The sequence below is a fragment of the Schistocerca cancellata genome, chromosome 2, assembly GCF_023864275.1.
Source record: "Schistocerca cancellata isolate TAMUIC-IGC-003103 chromosome 2, iqSchCanc2.1, whole genome shotgun sequence".
NCBI lineage: Eukaryota > Metazoa > Arthropoda > Insecta > Orthoptera > Acrididae > Schistocerca > Schistocerca cancellata.
Genome location: NC_064627.1, coordinates 464,269,389 through 464,287,608, shown reverse-complemented (window position 1 = coordinate 464,287,608; position 18,220 = coordinate 464,269,389). Strand labels below are relative to the sequence as shown.

The following is an 18,220-nucleotide window of genomic DNA, read 5'->3' as shown; positions in this document are numbered from 1 at the left end:
ATGATCCACCAATGATGTAATATATGGCTGTGAAGAGGTGTGTATGTGCCAGTCAGTGATATGGAATCAGAACAGTAAAATGGGTTGACAAGGAGATGTGACAGAATGGCAAACAAGGGCTAACATGTTTGGATGTGACCACACTGTGAATGAAGTTGCTCGATATGTTGGTGTGTCAATGCAGAGTGGCTAATGTATCAACAATGAATGGTGTATCACTCGCAATCATGTAACATGCCATAAGAACAGTAGTCATAAAAAGACCCAGAGTGACAGAGACTTAGTAGGTTTTAAACTGACACAAATTGCTGCTGTTTGTGAGTACAGGTCCTTATCAACCAATCGGCAAGCAAACATTGAAAAACAAAGGTAATGGAATGCAGTCAAATTCAGTTATGTGATGCTGATGGAATTAGATTATGAAATTAGACACTAAAAGTAAGTAGATGAATTTTGGTATTTGGACCAGTGTTTTTCAGAGGTATGATGCAATGTTCCTTTGGAAATGCAAGCAGTATCATACACATGCCCTGACATTGGGAAGTGACTTTAAATTAAAATACCTACCCTGTATAGGATATACATAAAGAATGTATGAATGCAGGTTGTATAAACACAGCTAGCTTTGAGCCGTGCTCGGATAGCCTGATGGTAAGGCACAATATGCAGGAAAACCGGATTCAAGTCCCAGTTCGGCACAAATTTTTGTTGTTATCATTCAGTTATATAGCTGATGGTTGTCCATATTTACAACTATGAATACATTTAATTTATTTCATAATTGCTGTAGTTGCCACAGTGCCTGTTCCTTCGGACGTGCATACATCATACTTCTGAAAAAACAGGCACTGCAATACAGTATTTCTAAAATGTGTGGGACTCATAATAAGTACGACCAAAATGGATATTTAATGCATAAAAGAAGGGTATCATGAATGGAAGAGTGTCACAAAGATGTTGAAAGAAGTGAGCTGGGAAACCCTTGAAGATAGATGCAATCTAACCTGTGAAAGACTACTTAGAAAATTTCTGCAATCAACTTTAAGTGATGAACCTATGGATATAAACAACACCCTATGTATCACTGCCATATGGATCTTGACAACAAGCTTACACTAAGCACAGTCTGCACAGAGGTGTTAAAGCAATCAGTTTTCCTGCATTCCATAGATAAATGGAACAGGAAAAAGTCCTAATAAATGAAAGTACTCTTTGCCATTCACTTCAGTGATTTTCAGAGTACAGATGTAGATGATGTAGATGTAGATGTCTAGCAGAGTAATGTGGTGTTCAGGCCAAGCATTGAGCTCAGAACAGCTAAGTTACCTTAAATGACACTGATACTTTTGTCATCAATATTCTACAGTTGTTACATGTCATCACTTCAATTATTGTTTCAAATAGTGCCTGCTGAGAATTTGATATTAGATGGGGATGGCACAAATATGGGTGCAAAAAAAATATTGATTCCTAGTTTACATTTCCCCAGTTCCTCGACTCCTGCATTTGTGAGGACTGAAAACAATCATTTTTCACAGAAGCCATGATGCTTTGTTTTGGTTCTCCTCTCACATAACAGCCACATAATAAAATATATCTGGATATCTGAAACAATGATGCGAAGACACTGAACACGTCACATAGAGCAACTGATTGATAATGTATGCAAAACAATGTACTTAGGAACAGTCCTTACATTTTATTGACTTGTGTAACCTATTGTAACCAGAATATCACAGGTGCCCCTGTGTACAGAATGAAGACAGGTAAAGTGAGGTATGAATCATATTAACATGCCAAGATAACTTCTACTCACAGACAACTTTTGTGGGTCTGGCTCAGTGTTCACACACAAAAAGACGATTTTATTTTTCTATCAGTTATGTATTGATGTTTATATACAGTACTTATTATACATTCATTCTGTACCTTCAGAGAACATTTTCATGTATTATCTACTCTTCCTCTCCTGGCCCCACAAACCACAGTCAGTGTTCAGCCTCACCAAGCACCCTTCTCCACAGGATTCTGTCCTTGGCATCCTCTTCCCTTGCTCTAAGTATCTGAAGATCATTGGACACATGGTCTCTCCATCTTATTTTTGGCTTATCTAAGGTTTGTCACCGTCCAGGTCTCTTCTACAACACTTCTCTGAGTCTTGATTCCTGCTCTCTTCCATAGACATGCCCAGCCCACATTAGCCTCCTTGTCTTGACTTCCACAAAAATATCTGGTTCATTAGACATCAACCTGAGCCCACTATTTTCTATTTTTTTCTTCTTTGCCATTCTCCTCCTTCATAAATTAGTCCAAATATCTTCTGCAGGATTTTATTTTTGGAAACCTTCATCTTCCTCTCTGTATCCCTATCTATTCCCCAAATTTCTGCCCCAGATAATAATACTGGTCTGATTATGATTTTATTTGTCCTTATTTTGGTTCCTCTTGATAAAATTTTTGATGACAGTAGTTTGTTGAGTGAATATAATGTTCTGGATGCCAGTTTTATCCTTGCTTCCATTTCTTGTTCCTCATCATTTCTGTTTTTTACTCCGACCCCCACATATCTAAACTCTCTTGTTTCTTCAGACACATCATCATCAATCTCTATGGTTTTCCATCTATTTATCTTATAATTTCTTTCTACCCTCACAAATGATGTTTTCTCATCATTTACCTCTAATCCAACTTCCTTAGTTTTTGAAACAGCTTTTTAGTGAGTATTTTCAGGTCATCTAGATTTTCAGCGATTAATGCTCCATCACCCCCTAAGGCCAGTATTTTCATTTTCTTTTCCTATGCTATTTCCCTCCTCTGCTTCACTTGTTGCATCCAATGCTTCCTGTATTATTACATTCAACAAGAATGGTGATGTGGCACTGATGAGGTCGACACCAGCATCGATATCCATTCGTCTTTGGACTCTGAGCATCATCTTTGGACTCTGAGCATTGTCTTTAGGCTGTTCCGCTATGTTCAGTTCTTTGTGAGCCTTGCATGTGTTTAGGTGAATAAACGAACTACTGCTAAATGGGTGTTGTTTCGTGTAACCAACCCTAACTTCTCCCTCCGTGATATTCCACCTCCTTGCCTCACTCCTGATTTTATGTCGAAAGCCACAGAATGTTCTCCACCCATTTCCAATATGCCTTTCGAGCCTTCCAGTGCAACTTTTGTAAGACTTGCAACCCTCTTTGGTATTCCAGACTTCCAGACTTCTGCATTTTCTCCTACAACTTTTCTCTGTTTATATTATTGTAGGCTTTGTTAAAATCAATAAACAATATTGCCATTGTTTTGTTGTCTTCTCAACATTATGATGCAACTTATTTCAATGCGCATATCAGATCAGTGGAATCCTGCTTGCTTCTCCTCTACTATCTGTTTTAAATTAGATTCCAATCTTTTCTGGTGAATCTTGGGAACACTTTGTAGGCTGTACAAATTAATGAGATGCATCTATTATTTCTCCATTCTTCTTTATTTATATATGTATCACCCTTTTTATGGATTGTTGCTATGACCACTTCTTTCCACTCAGATGCCATTCTTTCATCATTCCAAATGATGGTCACAAGTCTGTGTACTTATTTTGCAATTCTATCTCCTCCTTTCTTAAGTAGTTCAGCTGTTATTCCACTTCTCCCTGATGTTTTGTTGCTTTTTAGTGTTATGACTGTGTCTACAGTCTCTTTCAATGTTGGGGGGTGGAACTAAGCTCTACGTTTTCATTTATTACACATGTATACCCATGAAGTATGAAAAAACTAATAAGATATGGAATTTAGAACGTAATTTTCAGAATCTGTGGAACTAAGTCATTTTTAAAAACCTCTTCATTTGAAAACAATAAAAAAGTTGAAAAACTGGAGTTTGGTGTAATCTGTTTCAGACTCCTGCTGTTTATACAAGAAAAATGGTAATTTTAATGTAACATTATACTCTTTCTCACTGCTTTAATGGAACAGGTTTTGAAGCCACTGTTGGAGTCAATCACGTGCTCAACAACACAGCTTGGCCTTATGTGGCCAACAATGGTTCAGTTGCAGCTTGGTAGAAGTCATTCATATGTGTAGACAGCTGGTTAGTGGTCATGTCCACATTAAAAGTTGTGGAGTAGTTGTGAATAATGTAGCTACATGAATGAAATAAGACATATTTGATGGGCCCAAGGGACAAGGTGCCATGTGGTTATAAACCTTCTGGAAATGAGTTGGAAATAGTAGTGGCATTGGGAAAAGCCGTATTTCATAGGTGTGAGTAGTGAAATATCATTTCAAAAATTGCAGGCATCTTAATCAGTGGGCCTGCATTCCTCATTTCAGGGTATGATGAAAGGCAGCCAAAGAACTTGCAGCCTATGAGGTATTAAGGGTGTGCTTATGTATAGCTACTTAGTTTGTGTGATTGTAATATTAAGCATATAGATTATCTAAAAATAAAGATGCTGTAACAAAAGCGTTGGTATGTTGATAGGAGACAATAAAAAACACACAAACACATACACACACAAATTTCAAGCTTTCGCAACCCACGGTTGCTTCATCAGGAAAGAGGGAAGGAGAGGGAAAGACGGAAGGATGTGGGTTTTAAGGGAGAGGGAAAGGAGTCATTCCAATCCCGGGAGAGGAAAGACTTACCTTAGGTGGAAAAAGGGACAGGTATACACTCGCACACACACACACATATCCATCTGCACATATACAGACACAAGCAGACATGCTTTCATTTGGTAAGTTACAGCATCTTTATTTTTAGATAATTTTTCCCACGTGGAATGTTTCCCTCTATTATATTCATAATCATATAGATTGATATAGCACTGGCGATCTGCTATGAGGAAGCACCTATACGCAAAGAGCTTGATAAGTTTATGGCACATTAAGCAAGAAATGATTCATCACTGCTACCTCTGGCTTGTAAGAATGTACAGGTCTTTAAAGTGGGAGGATCTACAGCTACCAGAGTGGTGATATTGTTGATGACTGGTAGGTCAATGTTTTCATAGAGCCATCTGAGAGATGACGGGCAGTCTCAAGGAAGGTATCTTTTTGAGTTGATCTAAGGTGGACTAGGTGAACTCAACATCAGAGAAAGTATTAAGATTGTGGAGAAAGGAGACGTTAGTGTCTTGGCTATCATTCATGATTATGAAGATATGATTAACAAAACTGAATCAGACAACAGACTTTGATACCTGTATGTATATAGACTGGCATATGAGGGTGCCATATTTTGTTTGAACACTTTCCCCTCAGACAATCATTTGTCTATGTGTGCTAACTTACAAAATATGGTGGGAGGTCTGGAATTAGCAGCACACTGGAAGACATATTTTTATGGTAGTAAAGCCATGGTTAATAGAGAGGCCAAAATTTTTTCTTCACTGTTTTGTTTGCATTGTATCTATATTGTTCTTCTTATTTAATGTAGTTAGAATTTCATTTGGCTCTTAAGTTACTAGGCTGTTTGCAGTCCTCCAATTGGTCCGCACACTATGCTAATTTTCCAACATACTCAAATTTTCTATAAATTTTTAAAAAAATTAAAAAAAAAGACATAACCTTCTTTTACTGTCATTCTCACACATTCCCAGGAAGTTGTGAAAGATAGTACTCCAACAGCGTTCTCTCCAAGGCTTTGGACAGGGTATATTTATACACCTTTTAACAATTATGTTCTTTGACATTATTATGTTATTTCATGTTTGATGTTACAATGGCAATAAGTTAATTCCAGCAAAACTGATATTACAGAGTTTTAGTAGAAATTAAAACAAGTACAACGGCAACACATATTTCCGAAATTAATGATCTTTTACAAGTGCAATTTTGAAACATACATACAGTTAACAGTTAAATTCTTATTATTCAGTCCAGAACATTCTCGAATATCTTTATGTAATTTAATTAATTATGTGATTTTATGAAACAATTGTGAGCTGGTAACATTTCTTCAACATAAAATTACAATTCAAATGTTCAAAATGACTTTTTACAACATTTGAAGGCTAAAATGCGGAATAATTATGTACATCACAAAATCTTTAAATCGTGTTACAAAAAATTAATGAATCATTCTTCTAACATTATTTATGATACAAACTGTCTTTCTGAATCAGGTTACGTCTCCAGTTTGAATTAATATTCACTAGTTTTCTTAATATGTGGACATTACACTGAATTTCTCTACAGAATGTTCCAGGAACATTAATTACGAGTTTAATTACAGATTTTTAGTTGGTGATTTCTGCAAGAATATGTTGTTCTGACTTGCAAAGATACATACATGTTAAGCTTTTCCAAAATTAATGGTTTACACAGTTAATTTGTGTTATGGTAAACAATGATTTATAGTAATTGAATTATAATACAAAACTGAATGAAAAAGGTTACCAACATTTATACACTATTAACACTGATTCCACAACTTGTTCTTTATCTTAAAGACATCTCGAAATTCATATCAAAGCGATAATGACTTATTTTACCTGTACATTACTCTACCTGATTAAGAACATACATTAATTGGTCTGTGACACAGTTTAATATTTTTGTTGCAACTATTTCACACTGTTGGACAAAGTGACCTTATTCACTAAGTGTCCTTATGCACTACCCATATCTGTTTTAGCGTGTATCGCATACTATGAAACTGCTGTATCGGGTACTCCACATGACCCAATACAGCCTGTTTCGTTGTACTGGGTATCTATCCCTAATTAACTAACATCAGCAGAAGTGCATCTGGATACCATTTATATTAACCCAAATCTGAAGTGTTCTCTTCCTTCATTCTGCATGATCCAAAGACTTATATGGTACTGTCAAATCTCAGCACATATTTCAATGTTTCACATACATAAAAGTCTCATTGATGGTGCATTATATGACCAAACATTACATCTCCTACTGTGCTAAGCACTCAGTTTTCCATACTATCACCTCCATATTTTATATTAAGCTTGGATGTAAGATGCGTTCTATGATTTTTACATCAAATATATAGCCATGAAATGACTTTCTGCTCTGAGCACCATACAGTATGTTTATTATATATTTTATTTATATTGTATTGTTTATTGTAATTTTTCTTTAAAGTGTGTCATAGCTGTTTTACTTCTATGATAAAATATAGCTAATTGCTTAGCAGATTACACAGGTACCTGTAATCAAACTTCATTTTATGCCTCACAGGGATCCATTTAATGGCAGTATAATGCTTTCAATCTTTATGCTGAAGCTCACTTGATGTGTCTTATTTTTACCCACGAGAATTTCAGAATGGGACTGTAACTCCAAAACTAGTAGCAAAGAAAGGAATAAAGTGCACCTGTCAAAATGCTGTTTCCATAAAAAGTGACTCACAACACATTTGCTCTCCTGTGAAGTTTGATGCGACAATTCAAATACAGTTTACAAATAATAGTAGCATCCATAAATATAACACCAGGAATGATGATAATATCCAGGATCCATAACTGAACATTAGTTTTGCACAAAAAAGGAGCAAAGTATGCAGTTACAAAAAGATTTAATCCCCCCTTGTCAATTATAGGTGCTTGGAAGAATGAAAGCTTTGGAAATAAACTGAAATCATTTAATCATTTCTACTTGACAACTGCTTCTACCACACTAGTGAATTACTAAGAAGATAGCGTGTATGTGGTTCGGTTACACTTAAGATTTTTTTTGCAGAACAATTTTATGTGTTAGCTTCCTGATGTGTTCCACACCATGGCAAGTTGTTGCCACTGTGATCCATGGAAAAGCAAGAAACTAATTTAAACTATGGACACTTTCTTAAAATGAAAAAGTAAATGAAGCAAATATCAAATATTAGGTTAGGAACTGGAAATAATTATATGACGGGAAGGAGAATATAAACAAACTTGGGTGAATGAGCAGTGGGATAATCAAACAATGGAAAATCCAGGATTCAATGTAACAATATTATGAAGAGAATACTTGTTACTTATCATGGGAAAGAGATGCTGAGTTTCAGACAGGCACAACAAAAAGACTGTCAGAAAGTGGACTTTTGGCCAACAAGGTCTTCATCGGAAACAGGTAACTAACACACACACACACACACACACACACACACACACACACACACACGACCACAGTCTCTGGCTGCTGAGGGTAGCCAACCTACTCTCCTACATAAAAGATACTAACAATTTCTTCCACCGACTCTCCACAGTTCCTGTTCCTTCACAGTTCCTCTTCCTTCACCACTTGGTGCCCTGCCCATTACCACTGATGTCATCTCCCTTTACACTAACATCCCTAATGCCTGTGGCCTTACTGTTACTGACACTACCTTTCCCAATGCCCATTGGATTCCAAACCTAAAACATCCTTCCTAGTCACCATGAAAATTTATATCCTCACCCACAATTACTTCTACTTTGAAGGCATTAACTACAAACAAATCTGAGGTATGGGTATAGGCACCCAAATGGCGCCATCCTATGCCAACCTATTCATGGGCCACCTAGAGGAAGTCTTCCTAAAACTCATAGTCTCAAATCCCTTACCTGGTTCATTGATGACATCTTCATAATCTGGATAGAGGGTGAGGACACCTTATCCACATTCCTCCAGAACCTCAACACTTTCTCCCCCATTCACTTGACCTGCTCTTACTCAACCCAACAAGCCACCTTCCTTGATGTTGACCTCCACCTCAGAGAGGGCTACAACAGTACTTCCATCGATATCAAACCTAACAACCACCAGCAATACTTCTACTTTGTCAGCTGTCACCCATTCCACACTAAGAAGGCCCTTAAATTCCGCCTCACCACCCCTGGCTGTTACATCTGAAGTGGCAAGTGGTCCCTCTCAAAATATACCAATGGTCTCACTCACACCTTCACAGACTGTAATTACCCTCCCAATCTTGTACAAAATCAGATCTCCCATGCCTTATCTCTCCAGTCACCTGCCACCTCCCAGAGTCACACCATCCGGCCACAGAGGAGCATTCCCCTACACCCTCAAAGAAACTAAACAATATCCTCGTCCATCTCTACACAACCCCTGCTCCCAACCCCTTGCCTCATGGCTCATGTCTCTGTAATAGACCTAGATGCAAGTCCTGTCCCATCAAAGTCAGGGCTACCAGTGATCTGATCCATAAGCTAAGCTGCCACCACTGTGCTGCATTCGACATGGGCATGACAAACAACAAGCTGTCTATCTGCATGAAAGACCATTGACAAACTGTGGCCAAGAAACAGCTGGGCCATACTATTGCTGAACATGCTGCCCAACAATACTATCTACATTCCCATAATCTTCCTGTTCTCAACCTTCATTATTCATTGTCCGGACCCATGTAGCCTTTTCCCTGCTCCCATTCCAGCACTGCACAGTCCTCTATTCCACTAATGCACCCACAGTCTTTTTAATTCTCTCCTTTTCTGCTAACCCCTGCCACCCACTCCGCCCTCTGTCTAACCTCCCAACTGCATCTAACTGTGCTACTATCTCTCCACTTCATCCCTGTCTGCTCCCACAAGCTGCACTTTATCGTACGCCACCACTACCCTGGTATCCCTCCCTTTCCCCACTCCAGCCTCCTCCTTTCCTCTGCCATCCAGTTGCTTCTCTGATCATGCGCCACTGCTCACTGCCTGGCCAGAGACTGTGGTCACGTGTGTGAGTTGGTTTGCAATGTATTTGTGTGTGTGTGTGTGTGTGTGTGTGTGTGTTTGTGTGTGTGTGTGTGTGTGTGTGTGTTGTCTATTTCGGACAGAGGCCTTGTCGGTTGAAAGATCACTTTCTGGCAGTCATTTTGTTGTGCCTATCTGCAACTCAGCATCTCCACTATATGGTGAGTAGCAATGGGATAATCAACAGAGAAAGAACTGAAAATAAAATAGGAAGGTAAATACTGGAGACAAAGATGGGAAACAAACATCTATATGAGATAACTAAAAGTAAGAGTGTGAAAAAGTACTTCAGGGACATGGTACTCTGAAGATATTAAAAATGATAATTAATCCCAATGACAGTAATGGGAAAGAAAAGATCACATAGGATCTACGAGTCAGTGAGGTGCAAGAAATATGACATTTGTCGACTGCTTTTGTGCAGGAAAATCAGGCAAAATATTCTAAAAGGACATATGGAAGCTGGGTGGAGCAATAGTGTTGTGAAATATTTAAAGGAAATACTAGTAAACTGATGGCTATTAGCTATCTGGAAAGAAAAATATTGGATGAGCAGTTAATGAAGCCAGTACTTAGAGCAGTGTAAAAAATATGTACATGCCCACTAAATTAGTGAGCAAGAGGTGATTCATGTAAGTAAGGAAAGAAACAGCTGAACAGCAATAGATCTGAGAGAGAGAAACATATGTAACTGTAATAAAGAATAGATAATACTAGTATATTCTGTCTTGTCTACTGTCTCCCTTTTTATTATGAACAACTTATCATTTCTCCTGTCTGTACCAATGTTGTGAATTCATCATATTTCTATTCCTTTCCCCTCCTGTCCTTCCCTCTCCACGCCTTTACCACCCAAATCCCCTTTCTCTTCCCTATCCCTTGCCTCTACCTTGTCCTTCTCATTTTCTGTGACTGCAAATATTTGTTTTATTCAGTGACCAGTTTTGATCATTACAACTATCATCAGGTTGATTTGAAACAGTGTGTTCATATTTATGAGAAGAGCACTATGATAAATTAACAACTTTAACATTGAAACAGATAAAAATAACTCTATTAACTATTTAGACCTGATGATCATGAATATAGACATTATGTTCAGCATTTATACAAAACCTACATGTGCCAATAACATTATTCATGCCAAAGCCTGTCATCCAATAGAATACAAAAAGAGCCTTATATATAAGTAACTAAATATATCAAAGCAAACAGGCATGGGAATGGATACACAGTGAGCTCTGTCATGAGACCACATAATAAGATAAAGAAGAACACAAATACACAAGCGAACAGAAAGCAATGAAAAGTAACAAAAATTTTGTTCATGTGACATATTATGGGCAAGATTCTCATCAGCTAGAGAAGCAACTGAAGAACACAACCATCATATGCAGCTTTGAAATAAATAATACTCTGGCACTGTGGCTTAGACACAAGATAGGTAGCAAACATAATAAATTTCTCAATTTGGGCATCGTCAAACTCATTCTGATGACAGTAAGAGATTTTATATCGAACAGACAGGCAGACAGAAAACTTACTATTAGATTTAGGGAACATACATGTCTGCAGAACATAAATGCATTTGAATAACGTATTGACTGTACACACGTATACTACAACAAAAAAAAAAAAAAAAGAACTTGTGCTGAAGGGTCATCTATTGAACCTTTTGGAAGAAATTGAGATCTACAGGAATAAGAAACATGACCCCACAAAACTGCTGAATGAACAAAAGGAATTTACACTGAATACCTATATTTCTTGTATGACAGGCTGTTGTGGTTATTAAATGTCCTGATATTCTACCTCCATCCATTTGTTTCTTGACCCTGGCCCTGTGTCAACCATGCTTTCTTGGCTCTATTTTTGTGAGCCCATTGTGCCTGGGACTTTTTTGTGTTTCAAGATGCTGCTTTCAATCAACTTCATTATGTCCTACATATCATATGTTGCAGAGGTCTATTTGGGAGCAAGCTATTACAATTTATCTAACATTTTACTGTGAGTGGATGTTTAAGCTCTAACTCTTTTTTTTTTAGTTACATTTTAACTCAACCTATTTTGAGTTTTGTAGAATGTTAAACATTATGTCTCTGGCCTTGTAAGAAACCTTTGTAAACAGTGCTAATGGTCAGCATCATCTAGCAGCTGAGGCCGCTCCACTGTTTCTATTGCTGCTGTAAGCATAGTGTGCTAACGATGGGCCTACATTATGGTTCATGACTGTTTATTACAATTTTATCACATTTTTATACTACATTCAACTGCCAATCATGGCTATAAATTTTATTTGCCACTTTTATTAATTTCAAGGAGAAAGGTATGTTGTTTATTAGATGCTTCTCAGATGTTTGAATCAATGCTACTACTATTAATTTTGTTAACTTTTCATAACAGTCTTACTCATAAATAGGCAAATTATTTTTTAGAGCCATAGTGACTGAAACAGGCCATAGAATAAAACAAATATCTGTGATCACGGGGAGCTTTGGTTTCCACATAATTATGTAGGAACAGGACAACACTGTAAATCTAGGTCAAATAGCACAATACTCTCTACAATTGATCTGGAATAACAAGTAAATGTAACAGATTATCTTTTCAAGCAATTAACTTTCTCTTTATTAATAAGAAGTATCAAAAAAGATCCTGTTGCTCTACCTCTCTCCTTAATGTGTTGTGGAAAGCATACAGAAAGTGGCTACTATCAGGGCATAAAAATTTATTTCAAAATATAAGATTGTTTTAAAATATCACTTTTGTTTCCAGCAAAGAAGAAGCATAAAGGCATGGGTTTAGGACAGTTTTTTACTGTGGCTTACATCACAGCTATATACAGAAGACAGAGAGTAATTATATATACAAGTGCAATGAATATAATTGTTCTAAATGGACAACAATAATGCCAGGTGATTCTCAATATTCCATTTTAGTATGTATCTGATTATTGTTTTAAGTAAATATATTTCTCATCTGTCAGTTTTGTTTTCAGATAATACATCTATATTGATTGAAAATTGTGAAGCAGTTAATAGCACAGAAACTTAGATTCCTAGGAAATAGCTTGATCCTGAAATCTTGCAAATCCATATGTTACAGTTCAAGACAAAATAGTCAGAATATCATGAAATCAAAATAGGTCACAAACTGAAGACTCAGCACAAATGGGCTCTATTAAATTCCTGGTGTTATATGTGGCTGCAAGTACAGACTGATTTAGACAATTTGGGTGACTTCTATCCAACATTACTGACATGGATACACAAAAAAAGAATACATACATACATATTTTGTATAAACTATAGAGTTGGGAATTGCTTTTGGGGTAGCTCAAATAGTATGTCTTGTACAATGGTCCAACACACAAATCCAAGGGAATCATTTAGTCCATTATATAAAAGTTTGTAACTCTGATCATAAGTTTTTCTCAGAAAGCATAGCTGCTCATTCACAGTAAAAATCATTTCATTATTAGGAATAAACTGTGTCTCATTAGCTAATGTTACTAACAATTAAATTACACAATAAAATCATAATGGATAGTAAATACACATCATGAGATGAACAAATGACTGTTCAAAATTCTTCTTTTGAGCTAAAGAGAAAAATATTTAGCAATGCATGTAATGCAACAATGTGATAGCCTTACGGGCAGGATAATTTCACAGAATAGATTACACAAAAAATGATGCACAATTAGCAGGTTTTGGCAAAATAAGAGGAATTTGGCAATTTTGCTGAGATATCGTGAAATTTTTAATTTTGTCATATAAAAATGCTATAATTTGGGGACAGAAAATTTCTCATATTTGTAACCAACAATAACTGAAAAGTAAAACTGTACATTCACTTCTAATCTCCTCAAGGCTGACGTTTGTGTATAATCTTATACTGGCTGCTGATTTCCCACATAACAGATTTTGATGCGACAATGAAAATAAAATAGCACCACAACGAGCAAAAATAACACGGTATTATGCAAAACAAACCAAGCACAAACAACATCAAACTTGACAAAAAAAACTGTGTTTGGCAAAATTGACAACACTGAATTTGCAAAACTAAACAACACTGAATTTGGTAGTAAATAATGTTGAATTAGACAAAAAATACCACTAAATTTAGAAAAAAGCACTAAGTTGGCAAAAAAAGTAAGAGTGAAATTAAGCAAAAAAGTAACTCTGAGTTAGGCAAAAAAATTACACCAAACTTGGCAAAAGTAGCACTGAATTTCACAAAAAATAACAGAATATTTTAAGAAAAACATGGAAATTGGCAAACAAAAGTCACTGAGTTTGGCAAAAAAAATGTTACCCTGAATTTAGTAAATAGAACACCAACTTTGGCAGAAAACTAATAACGTATGTGGCAAAATGACACCAAATTTGACAAAAAATACATCAAATTTGGCAAAAAAACCACACAATTTGACAGAAATAAACACAATATTTGGTAAAAAATAATGCTGAATTTGGCAAAAAATAGTACCAAATATTGAGAAATTCAAATGTGGCAATTTAATCACTGAATTTGTCAAAAAGTTACACTATATTTGGCAAAAACAGTACCAAATTTGGCAGAAAATTATAGGAAATGTGGCAAAAAAACCTCAAACTCGGTGAAAATACACCGAATTTGAAAAAAAAAGGCACACAGAATTTGGCAAATAAATAATAACAAATTGGGCAAAGGTATTAACTAATTTGCAAAAATAGCAACAAATCTGGCAAAAAATATGACTGTGTGTGGCAAAAAGTAACAACAAATTTGGACATAAAATAAAACAACATTTTTCCTGCTCCTAAATATTCTTGATAGTTAGTACTCACCTAAGACTTGTAATGTAAATAGAGACATTGCTGAAAGTAATCTGTCTGGGCGCAGAGCTTGCATAACAAGGACTCGCTGGAAAGGTGAAATTTTCTTCACTATTTTAGAAGGTAAGTTCGTTTCACACTCGATACTGTGGTAATATGCAGACCACAAAGCATGATCCTCCAAATGCAATTCTTCCCAAAACTTTGGAAGTACAGTCTAAAGAATAAAGATGTATTACAATTTTATGCAAATGTTCTTTACAAAAGTATTCATAAAGCACAAGAGTAAATGCAGCAAACGTATTACATTAGGAGATGATCAAAGGCATCACATGGAAATGATGTACACAAATGGAAAAAATTTACCAGCATTTAGCTCCCATCAAGTACAAATAATCTCTGTAATTTACAATAACAAACCAACATATGTGCTGAATGGATCTTTTTCCTTCAATATGTCTCTTTCATTATACTGAATACCTAATGGTACTAACTTTCATAAATAAAAGGTAAAGTTACCATTTTTCTGCCACAGCAGATGTGACAGCTACTATGTTGAAGCCCAGCTACCGTGAGAGTTACTTACTTTTAACCACATGATAAAAGTGACAGCATTATTTTGTAACAGACTTGTCCCCTGAACTGGTGCATGTCAGTCATGTCAGTGGTGGATAGGGAGGTGAGTGTCACAGAGATAGATAGGTAGGTAGGTGTAGAGAGAGAGAGAGAGAGAGAGAGAGAGAGAGAGAGAGACAGACAGAGAGAGGAAAGGGTTACCTGAAATTTATCACACCAGATAGTGGTTGTCTACACATTTTAATATTTTTGTTACCAACATTCACCTTCAAGCCATTATCAAAAAGCAAGCAGGCTGTAAGCCATAACACTTGAATCTGAGCCTCTAGACATAGAAATACATTATTTACAATGATTATTCACGTGAAACACAATTCAAAAACTCACTGAGATATATTCACAGAAATAATTTTACACTGAGATGAAGTACTGGATCCAATGTTAGCAAAGTACTCAACAATATGCACTCTTAAGAGTGAAGGAACTGTTGTCTGTATACAGTTATACAGTAAACCAGAGGCTTCGTACTCACCATTGTTCATTATTCTCAGCCTGGAAGTGTCAGCTATGATAGAACACAAAATGGAGACTTTCCAGCAATGTGTGTAATCTCAGCCTGGAAGTGTCAGCTATGATAGGACGCAAAATGGAGACTTTCCAGCAATGTGTGTAATTGATAACAGAAAATTATTGTTGGCAATAACATGGCAGTTATTCCTGACTTCCTGCACAGAATAATCTTCAACCTCCTTGGGATACCTCTCCTTTTCAGTTACAACACTAGACACTCACTTGTCTGAAATCTGGATACTGAACAGTTTGGGAACTTTTTAGCTTTATCTGTGGTCTACAACAGATGGCAATTACAAATTAAGAGAATCAATATGGGGTGTGTGTGTTACACCATATGTGAAACATTATGAATAAAATGCTAAGGAATAGGAGACAGGCTTAACCATGCTCAATACTGTTGCAGACGCAATACAATTGCATGTGCCACTCCTATAACAAGTTTAGATCAATTGTGTGTATTCTGCCCACATTTGTTTTCATGTTATTGACAACTCATTACTGTGACATATTAAACTGGGGATGCAAGGGACAAATAGAGAGTATTTAAAGAACAGTTACAGTCAGTACTCAATTTGTTGGTTGCATAATTTGAAAACCACTGGAATAAATGTGCCACCAAAATCTTTGATCACTTATCCAATGTATAAAAAGTCTGATAAATACCAAAGTTAAATCTGAAAACAAACTGAAAACGTTTCCCCTTGACAAATCATTCTTTTTGGTAGAAGACTTGATAATTTTGTAATGTGTGAAAGGTGATGGATATGCATTATGAACTCACAAAAGCAGACATTCAGAGGAAGAAGAGAGAGAGAGAGAGAGAGAGAGAGAGAGAGAAAGAGAGAGAGAGAGAGAATTTGCAGATGATCAACATATAGCCACATTTAAGTATGAATGTGTACTGTGAAATTAAAATGATTTGTTCCACATCATTATGATTAATTGCAGAAATGACTTACAGTAGACAGAACTATCAAACTGACATAAGAATGAAAGTGTGGCAGTAGCACCTGTACTGCTAGAATTGTATTGGCACAACTGTTCTGCTTTGTTTTATGTATGGCATATTACATATACTGAGTAGTTCAGGCCAATAACAGATACGTAATAATGTCAACATTGTACATTGCACACTTTTATTTGGCCCCTCTGTGATTGTTGGAAGTCAGCTGACTTCATGCTGTTCTGGAGTTTTTGCTTGTTACCAACCTTAGCTACATAACAGAACTGTGCATTATAATAGTAAGTAACCATTGTGAATATAGCATTGATTCACGTACCGCATTGTGAGTAGTGTAAATATTATTTACAGAACTGAGCAATGAGGATGTACCTGGTCCTTCTAGTGACTCACTGTCAACTTTTGTGTCACACCTGCAATGCAATAATCCATTACATGTTTCTTTCTTTTATAAGCTATAGGCTGGGTGTTCTGAGAGAAGGAGACAGGGCATGTCTCAGCAGGCAATATGCTACAGTCTGATAACAATATTCTGCTTCCTCCACTCAGGGGCCAAGAAAGACTGCACGATCAGTAAGTGCTCAGTGCCCCCAATGCAGTGTATGGATTCAGTTACCATAGTTGGTAGCAGTATGGGATTGGAAGAGTCTATACATACTTCAGTGTAACTAAGTTAAAAAAAATCATACACCTCAAGATTTGCATCTGAAGGCAGTAGAGTGAAAGGTTCATCCACAAAACATGATGTGTAAACATGATGGCATTCTTGGCGTCACTTACAACTATGCTAATTTCTTTTTCACATTTGCTGAGTAGCAGCGTGCCTAATATAAACATTAAGAGTTTTGCGGAATTTACGTCCCTGAGTCAAAGGATCCTGATAACTTGCACAGGGAGTGGTCTATAAGGTATTATTTTACTTTCATGTTGCACATCATTCTCATGGCTTGATAGGCAGCAAAATTATTTATACTTCTTCTACTGTGGTTGTGAACTGCATAGTTCACCATAAATTCACTATTTGTCATCATCTACCAGAATCACTAGATCACTGATGAAGTTTCTACAAGATGTTCTGTTAACAACTTTATAAAATATTCTAACCACATATTTCTGCACACTAAATACTTTTTTAAACCATAGCTCCATTGCCCCAGAAGTTTATCCTATGTGAAGATTTGTAAGAACCAACCAAGCAGAACTGATCTTCTAAGGTAACTTATCCATGTGCTGCTGCCACTTTAATTTGTTATTTGCACGGATAATCAAGAACTTTGCACATGGAGTCTCATCCAATGTGTGCACATTGATCTCTGTTTCTGGTAGTTATAAGCCATTTTTATTTCCCCTTCCAAATTTGGTCTGAATCCTCTCACGTAATGTTTTGTAACAAAACTGAATCCAGGAGATCTTATATCACATTATCAGTAGAGAAGCCTTTAAGGAAATCAAACTGAGTAGATGTTAGTAGGTTATTCATAGGAAGTTCAATATTATGTTGTTCACTGTCTTCTCAAACATTTTTGATAACATGGAAACGAAGGTGATGGGTCTATGACTTAAGGCCATTTTCTAATTTCCATTTTTATAAATAGGTGTTACTTT

At 36.4% G+C, this 18,220-nt stretch overlaps 1 protein-coding gene across 1 annotated transcript in view; it reads right to left on the bottom strand.

Moving 5' to 3' along the window:
* LOC126161972 (cytoplasmic dynein 2 heavy chain 1) overlaps positions 1-18,220 on the bottom strand; it is a 778,966-nt gene that overhangs the window by 78,174 nt on the left and 682,572 nt on the right. The window contains 1 exon segment of the mRNA XM_049918163.1: positions 14,518-14,722. Within this exon segment, the coding sequence (XP_049774120.1) occupies positions 14,518-14,722 (205 nt within the window).